The 15,052-nt window shown below is 44.2% G+C and overlaps 1 protein-coding gene across 2 annotated transcripts in view; it reads right to left on the bottom strand.

Moving 5' to 3' along the window:
• MAML2 (mastermind like transcriptional coactivator 2) overlaps positions 1-15,052 on the bottom strand; it is a 348,182-nt gene that overhangs the window by 98,571 nt on the left and 234,559 nt on the right. For both annotated transcript variants that reach the window (XM_030331611.1, XM_030331612.1), the window contains exon 2: positions 13,186-14,694. In XM_030331611.1, coding sequence (XP_030187471.1) covers positions 13,186-14,694 — 1,509 coding nt within the window. The remainder of the gene's footprint in view (positions 1-13,185; positions 14,695-15,052) is intronic.

Genomic DNA, 15,052 nt, shown 5'->3' with positions numbered 1-15,052 from the left:
AAGCCCTATGGTGACTGCTGTATCTGTAGGCCTAGAGAAATCTGTCAAGATGGCTGCTGGGGATAGAGGGCTACTGGGGAGATGTATCCACGAAAAGAAACAGCAAACAGATTAACTGACAGGAATTACAGGTGGAAAATTGAGAGATGTTTTACAGAGCCGTTGGATGGTATGAAAAGACATAGCCAGAGAGTCAAAGAAACTTCACGAATGAAAAAGGTAGACACTGAGCTCCTTCAGAGGAATTATGGTTACAATACGCTGGCTTGTCTTAGCTGTAAACATTATTTATATCTTCATAGTTTTACAAACCCTGATGTAATAGATACTGCTTAAAATTAACAAACCAAGAGGTATTAGGCATGCATACATTTAGCGATCTGATGGTAAATACCAGCAGGAAAAAAATGATGTAAGTGGTTTCCTCTAAACACCATGAGGGGTGAGGGGTGAGGGGAAGGGGGTGCCAAGGAATCGCTTTGTGTTTTAGTACTACGTGTCTTTTTAAATTATTGCTTATGTTACTTTGATAAAAATAACCAATTTAAAGATGAGGAGAGTAATTGCATTTCAGAATCAAGAAATTCAGGATTATAGTATAAAATTGTAACAAAGGAAGTAAACGAGGACTAATTGCTAATTGCTAAGTCTAGGTCCAGAATTCTTGCCTCCTATTTCCCATGCCCATGCTGCGCCCACCACACAGTGTACCCCACCCATTACATTTAAGTTCCTTTGTTTATTTTGAGAGAAACATAGACAGCGTGAGTGGGGGAGGGGCAGAGAGAGAGAGAGAGAGAGAGAGAGAGAATTCCAAGCAGGCTCCATGCTGTCAGCATAGAGCCTGATGTGGGGCTCAAACCCCTGAGACCCGTGAGATCATGAACTGAGCTGAAATCAAGAGTCGGATGCTTAACTGACTGAGCCACCCAGGTGCCCCCATTACATTTCTCATAGCGACTGTCGTGGTTTTCTCTGTATGGGAAGTGCTCAAATATCGGTTGATTGATAAATAACTATGCCAATTGCTGAATGTTTTCACGGTGATTTTTAATAAGCTTGGTTTGGTGAACAGGGGTGGGGGGCCCATCTGCAGTCTGTAGTTTTGTTCTATATGCAGGGATAAGATCATGGCTTAAAAGGATTTTTGAAAAGCTCTCCTTGAAATCTGATTCTGAGGTAGACATTCCATGGGTCTCATCTACTCTACACAATGCACAGGTTTGCCAGAGCCTCATTCGAGACATTGAGATTTGAGTGAGGCAGTCTAATGGGAATTTTAATTATGCATTCCTATACAGTCTCTAAACTCTATCTTGGGATAAGCCAGAACCCTGGTTTGAAGACTGTCCTGAAGGGCCCTAAGTTTTAGGGAGGTCTCTGGGAAACCTTGAAAGGGGGAGGGGAAGAGAGAACTATTCTTGCTAAAACAAAGTGCAAAAACCATTGATACAGAGCTTCAGAAAACATTACATCTGTACCCCATTATCTCAGCTTCCCAGGGAAAAGTATTCACTGAATTAAAATCCAGTATTTTGGACTCAAGTTTTATAATGCAGCTTAATAACAGAAACTTCAAAGTAAACAGTGTCACGGTGTCTTTGCAAAATTTTCAGTGGAAGATGTCCATCATGTGACCTAATTCCCCCAGTGATAAATGTACCTTTGAATTTGTTTCCAGGAAATAGTTCGCCTCCACTGATGAGCTGGCATGCTTTCTTTCATACTAAAGAAAAAGGACCCCTAAATCCCCCACATAATTTCTCTTTGCCTTAGTTGCCTGGAAACTTAAAGTTAAATGAAAGCTCAGTTTTGGAATTCAACCATTCCGAGTGTCTACTAACATTTAGTTTGGACTGTTTTAGTGGATTCATTTCTGATGGTCCTTAGTTTGAAAAGGAAAGCAAGCTGACATTTGTGAATTGTGTACAAGGTACAGGCCCTGTATTTGTTGTAAGTCTCATGGGTTATTTCATGGAATTTTTTCAACAATCCTGCAAAATAGGCGTTGTCATAATTATTGTACAGATAAAGCAGCTCAGTTCTGGGAATTCAAGCCATTTGACCAAGGCTATACGATCATTAAGGTGCTTACATTTTTGGAAGTAAGCGATGCATAAATTCTCAATAATGTACATTTTGTATTCAGATTGATGTCAGAAATTATTTGACCCTATTTCTTTTCCTTTGATTTCAAACCCATACAACCTGTAACACACACACACACACACACACACACACACACACACACATCATAGCTTCTTTCCCTACCTTCCTTTGCTCTCCCCTCCTCTCTTCCTGTTTCTGTGTCCTTATGTTGGAACTTTCTCTCAGGTGCTCTGTTAGTCCCTGGAAGTACAAAGATAAATTGTATACAGACTCTGGCCTCAAGGAGCTTGCAGTTTAGTGTCGTGGTTGATGTATAAATTTAATTACGATTCAAGGTAGAAAGCAGTGAATGTAATGAGAGATACAAAATACTCTGTGACCTCAGGGGAGGAAAAAAGAAATTCCATGGTCCGAACCCTCTAGGAATTCTCATTTCACCGGAGCAAACAGATACCAAAACAAAATGCTAATACAATATAAGAATGGTACTGAAAGTGTTGGCACTATGTTGTGCACACGAGAGGAGGAAGAAACAAACTTTGCTTGTTTCACAGCTTGAGGAGGGGCGATTACAGCAACATAGGCAGTGAGGGCACAGGCTGGGATTCTGAGACACCTTGGAACTGTCAAAGCAGGTGGGCAGGATGCCACAGCCAAGGGGGAAAAGGTCATCGTTGGGCAAAAGACATTCACAGAAAGGAGAGCTGGTCCTGTGAAGTAGAGGCCTGGGGAGTGACTAGATCTGGAGTGAGGGCACATTCCAGAGAGAAGGCTGGAAGTGGCTGGAACCACTCGCCTTGATCCTGAGGAGCATGGAACAAGGCAGAATTTCTTAGACACACTGTCTAGCCTGTTACTAGGAGGGACAAGGGAATTGGAAAGAAGGAGATTGAAGGAGTTTTGCAATAACTCGAGCACAGAGGCAGCAGCAGAGGTGGTGCTGAGGCAGAGGCGAGGACCGTCACCAGTGTCATCTGTAGAGGTACCTGGGAGGGTGGGCCCAAGGGAGAGAGAGGAATTCTACTGACTACAGAGGTTCAGAGCCTGGTCATTGAGCAAATGAGATTCAGAGGGGAAGGAGCACTGATGGAAAGTTATTTCCTTTTTTAACTTTTTAGAAAACCAATGTAGGGCTCGAACTCATAAACCATGAGATCGTGACCTGAGCCGAAGTTGGACACTTAGCTGACTGAACCGCCCAGGTGCCCCAGAAAGTTATTTTTGAAGGATACTAGGGACATAGGGGTGACAGAGAGAATGGGAGAGGAAAGCTGAACGTGCAGAGACATTCTGAGGTTGGCAAAGGGTGAAGCTGCTGGGGCCCACACCGTGTGCACATTCCAGATCCAAAACGTCCCTGGCATATAGATATTGTGAAGATCTCCTTGCTCTTGGCCCCACAGTGTGTCCTCTGTACTGTAACTACACTGAGTTTTCCAAATCTGATTCTTTAACATTCAACATGTTTGAATTACGCAACTACCTCCTGTAGGTGCAAGTTATGCCTCTGTTTAAAGATGACACATACGAGAGGAATTTCTAAACTCTACCATGGTTTGTATGTCTTCTGATGATCTGGCCCCTGTTTACCAGTCTCATCTCTCTCCTCTCCTGACTGTATACCCTACAGTCCAGCCCTGCTGAGCCGCTTGACCTCTTCCAAAAGAGCTTGGCCTCTGTCTCTGAATATCACATGGTAACTTCTGTCACAAACCTTATAACACTACAGAATCTCATTTCTTTCCACTACCTATGGGTAGGGATTGGGTTTTGGTCACTGCTGGCAAACTGTTAATGTCCCACACATGTTTTGTAACGGAAAAGAATCATTTGGAATGTCGTGGATAAAATTCTCTTAGTTGACTCTTACCCCTGTGATTCCAGGCTCCAACAAGAGAGCCTCTGCAGAATCCCCTTCCAGAGGTCTAACCCATGGGGAGCCGGGAGAGTGCCTTCTCTGGCTTGCATTACTGAAAACTAGTGCTGTCGGTGCAGGTCTATGGGCAAATGGTGTTTTAAGGGCAGACTTGTCATGGAGGAAGGTGGAAGTGGCAGCTCCCATTCCTTCCTCCTCAGGAGGAGAGGGTGATGTGTTGGCATCCTTAAATCCCCAGAACAGAAGAAGGGATGGCGAGGAAGGTCAATGGTGAAGTTCATCTGTTCATTGCTCAACAAATATGTTTTGGGTGTCTCCCACAAAGTAGCCATGATAGGGGTTGGAGTACAATGGTGAACAAGATGGACACAATCGCTGCCCTCAAGTAGCTTGCAGTCTAGTTGAGGAATACACACAAGAACAAAAGTATAGGAGGGCTGATACCTGTTAAAAGAGAGAAAGTACCAGAGAGCGGCTACGAGAGAGTACAGGATGGGAGCTAACCCAGATTGGGAGACCAGGGAAACCTTTTGGAGGAGATGTCTTAGCTGAGTCTGAGAAAGTGTAGGGTTAGGTTAGCCGGACCGAGTAGAGCAGAAGAATGTTCCAAACATTCTTCTCCAGTTCCACAACATATCTGGAGACATGAGGGTGAGGGAAAGCATAGTACTTTTCAGGAACTGGAGGACATATTTTATGGTGGGAGCCAGAGTACAGAGTGTGTATGAGTGTGGCAGGTAAATACAAGTGAATGGGTAGGTGGGAGTCAAGGAATAAAACAGCTGGAAAAGGAAACCAGTAAATTTTGGCAGGATCTGGGTCATGTAGGGCTTTATAAGCTACATGAGGATTTGGTTTTATTCTGAGAAAATGAAGATCATTTACAGGGCTCAGGCAGGTGACAAACATGATCACAGTCCTATTTTATTTTTATTCTTTGTTTAAATGTTTATTTGTTTGGGGGTGGGGAGGGGCAGCACGTGAGAGAGAATCCCAAGCAGGCTCTGCACTGTCAGTGCAGAGCCCCAGGCGGGGCCTGATCTCACAAACCTCAAGATCATGACCTGAGCCGAAATCAAGAGTCAGACGCTTAACTGACTGAGCCCCCCGGGCACCTGATCACATTCCTGTTGTAGAATGCTCACTCCACTTGCAAGTTGGCAAGACAGGAAGGTGGCAGAGGCCAGTTTTCTCGGCACTTGAAGTGAGAAGGGACAATGGTTACAGGCTGTTCAGGATATGTTTTGCTCATGGGTAATTCATTCCTTTGTGCCAGAGGCCTGTGGGACACAGAGATGGGCCTGCCAGATCATTAGCCTCATGGCCCTCCCCAACACAGATCCTTTTCCAGGAAAAGTCTCTTCATCCTTGTGGCCAGTACTGGCTCCAGTGGCTAAATGCCCTCTCCTCCCCCCAATTCCCACTTACGGCTTGCCATAGAACAGGTCTCAAGGAGATCAGAGGAAAGAGACGATTTCCAAACCGATCTGTAGGGAAAGGGCAAAAGAGGAGAGGATACAGCCAAGGGGACGGGAATGGGACAAAGACCCCTAGACACAGAGCAGAGATGTGAGCCCAAGACCAGAGCGTGAGGCCCACACACTCATGCGTGCACCCACACAGACCTGTGGAGTAGCAAGGAGAAGGGCCAAAAAAGCTCCCTGTTTATGAAGTTCATGTTTCCTAAAGGTGGAGCTGAACTTAAGCTCCTGTGAAAAGCAAACTGTGGAAAATGCCAGTGATTCAGGGTGGAGGGAATTAGCAGTAGAAAAAAAGGGAAACAGGTCAACCACCCCCATGCTTTCATCCTCAGGGAACTTGAAGCTTGATTTTGCAGGATGCATAGGAAAGTAGTCATTGGCTTCCCTCTATTATGCTCTACTCAATTTATTGCTTGGAGAATAAAGTGCCATTTTATTGTTCAGATTCATTGCATGAAATGCAAATATGCAGCCAGAGTTCTCTAATTAGTATCCAGAGCGCTGCCTGGGCTCTGTGTGTGTACGTTTGGTCTTCCCCGCTTAAAACACAATGTGAAAGGGTAAGATGATTCACTCACATTACATCTCTCTGATCCTAGTAGTCTAAACATTTGTGCAGTCTTTTGTTTCAAACCGAGAACTCTTTATAAAAAACACCTCCTGAATATCAAGCTCTGTGCGTGACTTTAATTAATCACTAATGTGAAAATGTACTGATTAGTGCACTGGCTAAATGGGTTGTTGCTTCTTTTCAATTTCGCAAAAAGAAATCATCCCCCGCCCCCCAATCACACACGCACACCAAACTGATAACAACTGACATCTGATTAGAAAAGGCAAAACTAATTAGAATGGGTGCAAAGGGGATTGTTTGAGTCACCTACGTTAATGCACATTATAGTTAAATATCTGTCAGATTTTCCATTAACCCTCTTGCATTTCCATTTCTAGGATCAAATCTATTTCTTAACCTCATACCCCCTTTTCCCCTAGTTGGAAAGTTGGTATTCAACAGGCTGAATTACACACTAATGCTTTAAATGCACATCTCTTATTGATGGATGCAACACGCTGACAAAGACCTTGGAGTGAGAATAATAGAAGTCATTCCCCTAAGTGTGGATTTAAACCCTATGCATTATGATTCCAAGGCTAACATGCTCTTCTTGTTATTGTGTTTATTTCCTTATTGAGGGATACAGGAATTAATTGTTGCTTTACACCAATTCACTGTATTGTGCTCTGAGCTATTACATACTAGGATGACAAAATAAAATAGAAATGAAAGTGGAATATCCAGCAAATAGAGCTCTACTCTGTAAAAGGTTAAAACAACACATTCAAAGTTGAACGTGTAGACTCAGGGGAAAGGCTCATGTGATTTGGGCTTAGTTATTAACACACAAGAGAGAATTATAGTATATGCACCCAATAAGAATACAGTAAGTATTAGCGGCAGGTGTCTCTTTCAAATCATAAGCCCATTGAGGGGAGGGACCATGCCTTTCTGATCTTGCAAAGAGGGCTCTTTGCATCACTTAATCTTTTAATCTCCAATTCCTGGCACATTGTAGGTGCTTAATAAACTGTAATCATATGAATGCATACACGAGTTATGGTTTTACCCTATTGTTAAACTCTAACGGTGACCCCGGACAGTTCCTAAATCTTGCTGGATCTTGTTAAAGAACAAGAAAGTGAGTGAATTTTCTTTATCATTGAAAAAAGCTAACCAAACTCTTCAACTTTTTCCTTTAAAAACTGAGTCACATACCACTCCCCTGGGTATTTTCCATTTTTATCTGGGATCAGAGACACCACGAAGCCCGGCAGCAAATCAACCTAGCCCAGATACAAGAATATGATGAAAACAGCTCAGTTTGAAAACACTCTCTGATCATTCAATTTTTTAAAAACTTTTCTTTTTAATTTTATTTTTTCCCCTTACCATATCCCCTCTTCTTTGCTCTGAGTAGTGGCATCAGTGTCCAGAACTGTGCCTGGCCTAGAGCAAGCACTCAACACATATTTTTTGAATGAATGAAGAAAAACTATTGGTCGAGTTCAGAATGGGGCAGTACTCAATTTAGCTGGAGATCTTTAGTTTATGGCTCTTGGTAAGGCAGACCAGGAAACATAGAGAGCTGCGGATTCAGATAAGTAAATTTGTTTGGAGATCCTTCCCTGCATCAGAATTGCCTTACATTTTCCCTGAGGTGGAAATGAATGGGGTATGTAGACAGTCATGAAATTTCAAACAGACATGAGAAAAAGGCCCTGTGAGCCTACCTAGTTCCTTAACGTACGCAGCACAGTAGTTATTAATGCTGGGCTTAGAATCAGACCAGTTACAAACTGTAGTCCTAAGTTATTTAAACCTCATTGAGCCTCCATGCTCTCGCCTGTAAAAAAAGAGGCTGAGAACATCTACCACTTGGGTTATTTGTATGAGGCACAGAATTGGTACTAATGTCGGAGACAACAAACCAGCTAACAGAAACTAACGAAACACACGCAAAATCCCTCCTGCGAATCTTGCCAATCAAGATTCTTCCGTACAAATCACAGGAGCACACGTGTCTGGGAATTCACTCGGCATCCTAGCTTTTGCGCTAGTTTTGGGGAATATTAAAAACAAAGTTTTATTTTTCTTTTCAACTTGCAAGATTCGATGATAAACTATCAAAGACAAGATGAAAATGCAAACATAATGTTTGGTCTGCCATGGACGATCCTCGGAACGCCTGTGCCAGCCCTCATCCCTCTTGCCAGCACAGCCCAGCCAAAGTGAGTCACGATGCAAATCACCGAATCGTCAAGGGTCATTTGCAACGATCACCTCGCATCTCTTGGGGCTCTATCCCAACTTCACTCTAGATTTCATGTCGTTTGTACTTGACCCATGACCACAGATTTGATTCCACCTTGTGGCCTCACTCCTGGATTCTGAGTATATGGACTGATTTTGTGTCCCAGCTTGTTTAGGACATTGGGGTAGGCTTATATTTAACCCTTCACACTCCTGACTTCTTTTAACCTGGTTCTAGCTCCTAAGCCCAAACCCTGGCACTAGCCTACCTAGCTGATCCTTTCCCCAACCTGTAGCCCCCAGCAAAGAGGTGGTTTGGAAGTTATATTGTTGCAAGACATCGAATTCATAATTATTTTCCCATTAGAAAAGGCATTCCCAGCTGATTCAAGGTTCTGTCTCTTCTCTGGCACTCTCACTGGGCAATTACAAGGATTTGTCAGTAGACGAGAGGTACAGTGATTCCTTCACCTTCAACTGGGTGCTCATCTTTAAGATCAGATATATACAAAATTACCTTAAGAAGAAGAGAGAACATTAGACTTGTCTGATTTATGCCAAAGGTTGACATGTAGAGTAGTGAAGGATAAACTTGGCTAGGTAGAGAGAGTGGGGTGACATTCTTAATATATGATTGAGGAGCTTGGCTTTAAACTAAGGAGGAAATGTACAAATTTATGTTTCGGTCATAACAAACCATCCATTCACTGGCTGCATTCCCTCTCAGAATTTTTAGAGATGGGATAATTCTAGACCAAATATAGAACTCACTTGAGTTTCATGGATCTAATGTTAGAAAAAAATTACACTTTTAAGTGTCTGATTATACAGCTCTGAAAAAGATCACTTTTTGGTTCAAAAGGTTAGAGCTTTTGGATTAAACTCTCATGAGCCCTAGTGAACCAATAACTCTTTCACACCTTAAACAAGTATTCAGTGACTTGAAGATAAATCAGAACTGCATGCATTATATCCTTCTCCTGCCCTCTCCCATAACCTTCAAATCAGAAAGGGAAGGAAATTATAGCCAGGGGGTGTTTCCATTTGCCAAGCCCCAAACATCAGCAGGACAGAGTCACTGAAGACATTTTGTGAAATACCAAATACCATTTGTTCTCTCAGGCTCCAGAGAAGGGATTACTTGAAACCACCCCAGGCATGGCACAATAAAGAGGTCTCCAACAATTCAATTATGTCACATCCATGTCCTAGACACCATTCACATCTAGGAGAACAGAGATGGGTATCCAGTAAAGAGAGAGGGGCACAGCCTCCCCCCAATTTGTTCCTTGCCCGAACGTGTAGATCTGTCTGGGTGCAGAGCTCCAAAGTGTGAAGAGAAGGCCATCTTTGCACACTCCACTGGGTAAATTACAAGCAACTGTTCGACAAATTCAATCCACCATCCTGCAGCAGAAAGCCCAGATTTCCACCATTTCCAAGGCTAAAGGGCTCCAATTAGCAAATCCCATAGTAAATCTTCCTATGTTTGACATAAAGTGAGTATGACAAGCAGAAAAAATTCATGACCAGTGCTTTCATTTAAGATGCTCTAGTTGATAAACTTGAGAATTGCTTAATTCCCAATCTCTCCCCTCCTATAACTTAGGTCCTGAGTAACAGAGAGTTTGCTAATCTGAAATGAGAACACATATTTGTACTGTCTGCTATAAACGGTGGGGTTAAAACTATGCTGCCTGAGCTGAGAATAATTGGCAATATACTAGATGAGACAATAAGAATTAGAAAAACCTTCAAAATATGCTCATCCAAATGAAAGTTGCTTCCCAAAATTATCATCTTGGGAAGAACTCATTTTTCATTTTTGTCTTCAGAAAAAGTTCGCAAACCAAACTTTAAATCCAGTCCTATCCTATTAGTTATTTCTTGGTTTTGACCCAAAGCAGCTTTACCCATCTCGACTGTTTTCAAAGATCACCCTGGCAAGGATGAATATTATTGCACTGGTAATAATCCACTCAATGTGCTAAAAGCTCTGAAGACAATCACCAGAGGGAAAAAACCCGTAACTGTATTAAATAGCACCCTTATTAGCATAAGTCCAGCCTCCCAAAGGTGAATGCTTTTAAAAGGGCAACACGTATTTGACTATGGAGCTCTGGTACACTTGCTTACAACTCAGGCACAGGATTTCTGAAGCCTCCCTCTTAGAACTGTTGACCAGGAAGAGACAATTTGATTCAATCTACAAAGTTAGGATAAAGCTGTAAATAGGTAGTCATGGCCAGCCTGTACAGAAGGGTCTTTAGCTTGAAATGGTGCTTCCATTTTTACCATATGTGGCATCATATGTGGCACATTCACTGGAAAAAGTTAATTATTATCTAAGGCATTGAAAGATGTTTGCTGATTTGGCCATTAGAACCCACTGGTGTGCTTGGGTCCTGGACGCTTGGGTGAGGACCAAGAGGTCATGAATGTGGTAGACAGTTGATATGAGCAACGGAGCCAGAAGCAGGACCAAGGATATTGGAGGTAGCAGGAAGGCTCCCAAAGAAGGGCTGATGGGGCACCAAAGAGGTATGTTTCTTCTTGTGAATTTCCTTTTTTGGTTAGCTCCATAATGTTCACCCTCAGGAGGGTCAACAGTCATGCAGACATTTTTTTTTATTCTTTTCTTTAACAGCTTTGAAGGTTGGAGATGAAGAGTTTCTTTCTCCCCAAAGGACTTAATCTACTCTGCAGATTATGTAAAAATGGTTCAATATTTTAAGAAATATTATTTCTCAGAATTTCACCGTGACCCTCAAATGGTCATTCATTTCCCAACAAATCCTACCTGTGAGCTGTAGAGCCTAGGGGCTGAAAGTACAGCCTTCAAAGTAGATCATCGGATTCCTGGCCCTGCTACTTTAGAGTAGCAGAGTGTGTGACTTTGGAAAAGTTACTTAACCCCTCTGTGCCTCAATTGCCTCACCTGTAAGATGCAAATGATGGTATTTCCTTCATATAGGTGAAATGAGATACTGTAAGTAAGAGAGACACATGCCATGCCATGCAGGGTACATAACAGATACTACCTTTATTAACTATAAATGATTATTTAGCTCCTTCCTTATTATTTCCATTTTTATGATCTGAAGTCTGGGCCTAGGGAGGGTAAATCGCTCCCCACTCCCCATACTGCTGGACAATAAAAGAATCAAGGATATCGCTTCTCGGCCTTTTGGCTAAGATCAAGTGAAGAATCAAGGATAGGTTTCTTTTATTCCTCTAAAACTGTTTATGTTAGAATTTGAGACTTACTCCAGTACATCTCCTACATAAGAGTAATACTTGTTAAAAAATATTGATGTCATATGTGGTCCTTTCCATGATTATCACGATTGCCAAAATTATCTCATTTTATTCTAAAAAATCCCAGGATATATTGTTAATCAGCCTCATTTACAGGCGAGACAATTCAGGCTTAGTGAGGTCCAGTGACTTGCTTGAGGTCACACAGTTAGGGAATGCCAGACTAAGAATCTGAACCCAGATTCGTCTAAACTACAAAGGCTATCCACGCTGTTAGGAAGTAGTTCCACAATACCGTTTGTTTATAAATGATCCCCAAATTACCTGCGTTAAGAAGAAACTCTGAAAATATACTCATGAGTCTCCTCAGGTCCCTTCCTCGTCAACTGCAATTAACCCCCCCCCCCCCGCCCACTGCACCCCACATACACCTCTTAAGTGGCTAAGAGGGCCAAGCTTTACTTGGTGCAGAGCTCTTGAATCCCAGTTGAGCCCAGGGTTCTCCTGGCACACATCTAGGGCAAAGGTGAGCTTGGCTACAGTCTGTGGTGCCTTGTGGTATTCTTTTCTGGGCAGTAGCCATGAAAACTACTCTAGGAATGTGACTGGAATTAGGCTCAGTGCTGTCATACTATCCTGACATACTGATTTGACATGGAGCGTGTTGTCTTTGTGCTGGGAAACCAGTGCAGATCTGTCAAATTACACGCACAAAGCGACATTCAGACTTCCTTCCTTCCAGGAAGAGTTTCCTCTCTCAAGTTCCCTGGGGATCTGAGCTTACTCACCAATATGTGCTCTGGAGGCACAGAGCTATCTCCTCCTCCTATTCATGTCTGGGGCAGAATAAAACTTCTGCTTTATGTTAATCACAGGATATAAGGTAACCACAGATATTTTTTTCGTTTGTGTAGTGATGACGATTTCATCCTTTACATGTAACGCAGGCATTACTTTCTCCAAAACACTTCCCCTTGCAGGGTAAGATACCCAACCACTGGGCTATCATGTTATTACCCTTTCCATAGTATTAAAATGGTAGTTTTAAGGCCCGTTTCCCTCCACAGAATGTGCTTGCAGACAGGGCCCATACCTTATTTAATGCACCAGCATGGAGTCACAGCTATTATAATGGGTTGGGCATTTATACGTTTCATCAGTTGGTGTGGTATATACTGGCCATTACATATTCTTAACGCCGTGTCTGGGCTTATTTCAATATTCAATATTTTAATACCCGTATAACCACAACAGCCTGCACATGGCAGGTACTCAGGACGATGTTCACGTCCGCTTAGTGACCGATTCACCAACAGGATGAATAAATACTTGGGCGTATCAGAAACTTACTGGCAACTGGACACGTCACTAAAGGCATGAATTATAATGCAACATTCTTAATCAGCAAGAGACTTTGGTCACTGCAGATCCCAATGGCAGTGACTGTTCTACAAGGAAATACTAACTCTTGCCTCCAGATGCCCCAAGCGAGCCAGGCTTCCCGAGGCCTTCCTGGGAATCCAACAAGACCACTCCCGTCTTTGTGGTCTTGACTCTGTCCCCACACAAATGTAGCGGCAACCAAAGCGTGATGACCCAGCTGAATGGTCTCTGGGTCCTCCGCGTTTGGAGTAGCAAACTTACGGCCTTACCTGTCTGTGCTGTTGGGAGACTTGATACCCCAGTCCTGTGATGGGCTGGTTCTGCATTTTCTGAAGCAGGATCTTTTGCTGAAGAGGCAAGGGTGACCTTAGCAAAGGCTGGCTTGACAGAGGCTGGGCAGGCTGGGATGGCGGCGGCGGTGGCGGCGGCTGCGGCTGCGGCGGCGGCGGCGGCGGCTGCGGCTGCGGCTGCGCTGAAATCGAGCTCTGTGACTGCTGCTGCTGTGGCGGCTGCTGCTGTGGCGGCTGCTGCGGCTGCTGCTGGGTGTAGTGTAGGAGAGAAGGCTTACTCTGGGAAGGCAAAACAGAAGGCATCTGCTGGTTTGCTTGATCCGAGTTGAAATGGAACAAAGGCTTAGTGTTGCCATGACGGGGCTCCATGGCCGTGTGCGGGTTGTTAATAAAACTTCGACTGAGATCCTGAGGCTTTTGCTGCATGAGCACATCCAGGTGCCCGCCCTGGGCCGACGGGCTGGCCTTGTACATGTAGTTAGCCAGCACCTTCGACTGGCTGCTGCCGCCGGCCACCCCAGGCATGGGGGAGCTCTGCGGGCTGAATGGCTGCTGACCGAAAGAAGGGCTGGGGATCTTCTCCTGCCCGAATGGGCCCGGCGATGGCCCGGCGGAAGAGGGCAAGGCTGACCAGCTGGGAGGCTGGTGCTGCTGCATCCGGGCGTGCTGCTGACGGTTGGCAGCGATCTGTTTGAGCTGCTGGGCATGGGACACCTCCTGCCAGCTCGGCAGGGCCCGGCTTGCTCCTGAGGCTGTCTGAGGCTGAGCCTGGCTCTGCGGGACAGAAGGGACTGGGGATGAAGTGGAGAGGGCGGAGGTGGCCATGGAGAATGCAGGGCCGGCTGATGGGGGCCTCATCTGAGGAGAGCCCGAAGGACCCTGGGTCAGGCCGGGGGAGTATTCGCTTTTGATCACTGTCTTCTCCATGGGCAAGGAGGGCCTGGGAGTGCTCCTCTGGCTTTGCTGACCCAAGTCAATGTTAAATGGGTCATCCTGCTTGATGGTGGCATTGATCATGTTCTCCAGCTCAAGATCACTCATGGGAGGCACAGATATGTTGGTCAGTTCATTGAACAGTTCCTGCAGCTCTGGATCCATCAACTGCTCTACAGGGTCATCTCCGTACCTACTGGAAAAAATATTCTCCTGGGTCATCTGGCCATCCATATGCTTACTACATGATACGGTCTCTCCTGGTTCCTTCTTCACTTCCTTCAAGCCCATGTTGAAGATGCCATTCCCAGGAGAATGTGTATGTGGTGGCAGAGTATTAGTCTTCCGCAGGGGTGCCTGGCTCAAGGGCAAGGTCCCTGACATCATCTGATTTTGTCCATTATTTACTTGGAGGCCCCCTTGTCCTGCAGAGAGGTTCTCCCCGACACGGATTCTTTTGATATCAAGGAATGAGTTGTCGACAAAGCCATTGGGCCTCTTGCTGTTGGCAGGAGACAGGTTAACTACTTGTTTTCTTTTCAAGGAACCCTGGAGCTGAAAAACAGAGGGGGAATAAAAAAGAAAAATGTGAGCTATTAATCCAGAAATGCTTTTTAGTCAAAAGAGACATAATATTTAAGTGGGTTCCCCACCCGCCCATTTATACACAGGACGAAATCAAAAAGAAAAAGATACAAATGGAGCACAGTCTGGAATATAATAAAACTCACACTGGTGCAGACCAAACAGATTAAACTGTTTCTGGAGGAGCAGGTCAGTTAGTGGTTCAAGATCCCATCGGCTCCCGCGATTGGTACACAGGTCAGTGGATGAAAAATACTTCACACATTGTCAGGAGGTATTGATAATACCCACAACCCATCACCAAATGGAGTTCTCTGGAGCAGGCCCA

The sequence above is a fragment of the Lynx canadensis genome, chromosome D1, assembly GCF_007474595.2.
Source record: "Lynx canadensis isolate LIC74 chromosome D1, mLynCan4.pri.v2, whole genome shotgun sequence".
Classification (NCBI taxonomy): Eukaryota; Metazoa; Chordata; class Mammalia; order Carnivora; family Felidae; genus Lynx; species Lynx canadensis.
Note: the sequence above shows the minus strand (reverse complement) of the source record. Positions and strands in the feature narration are given on the sequence as shown.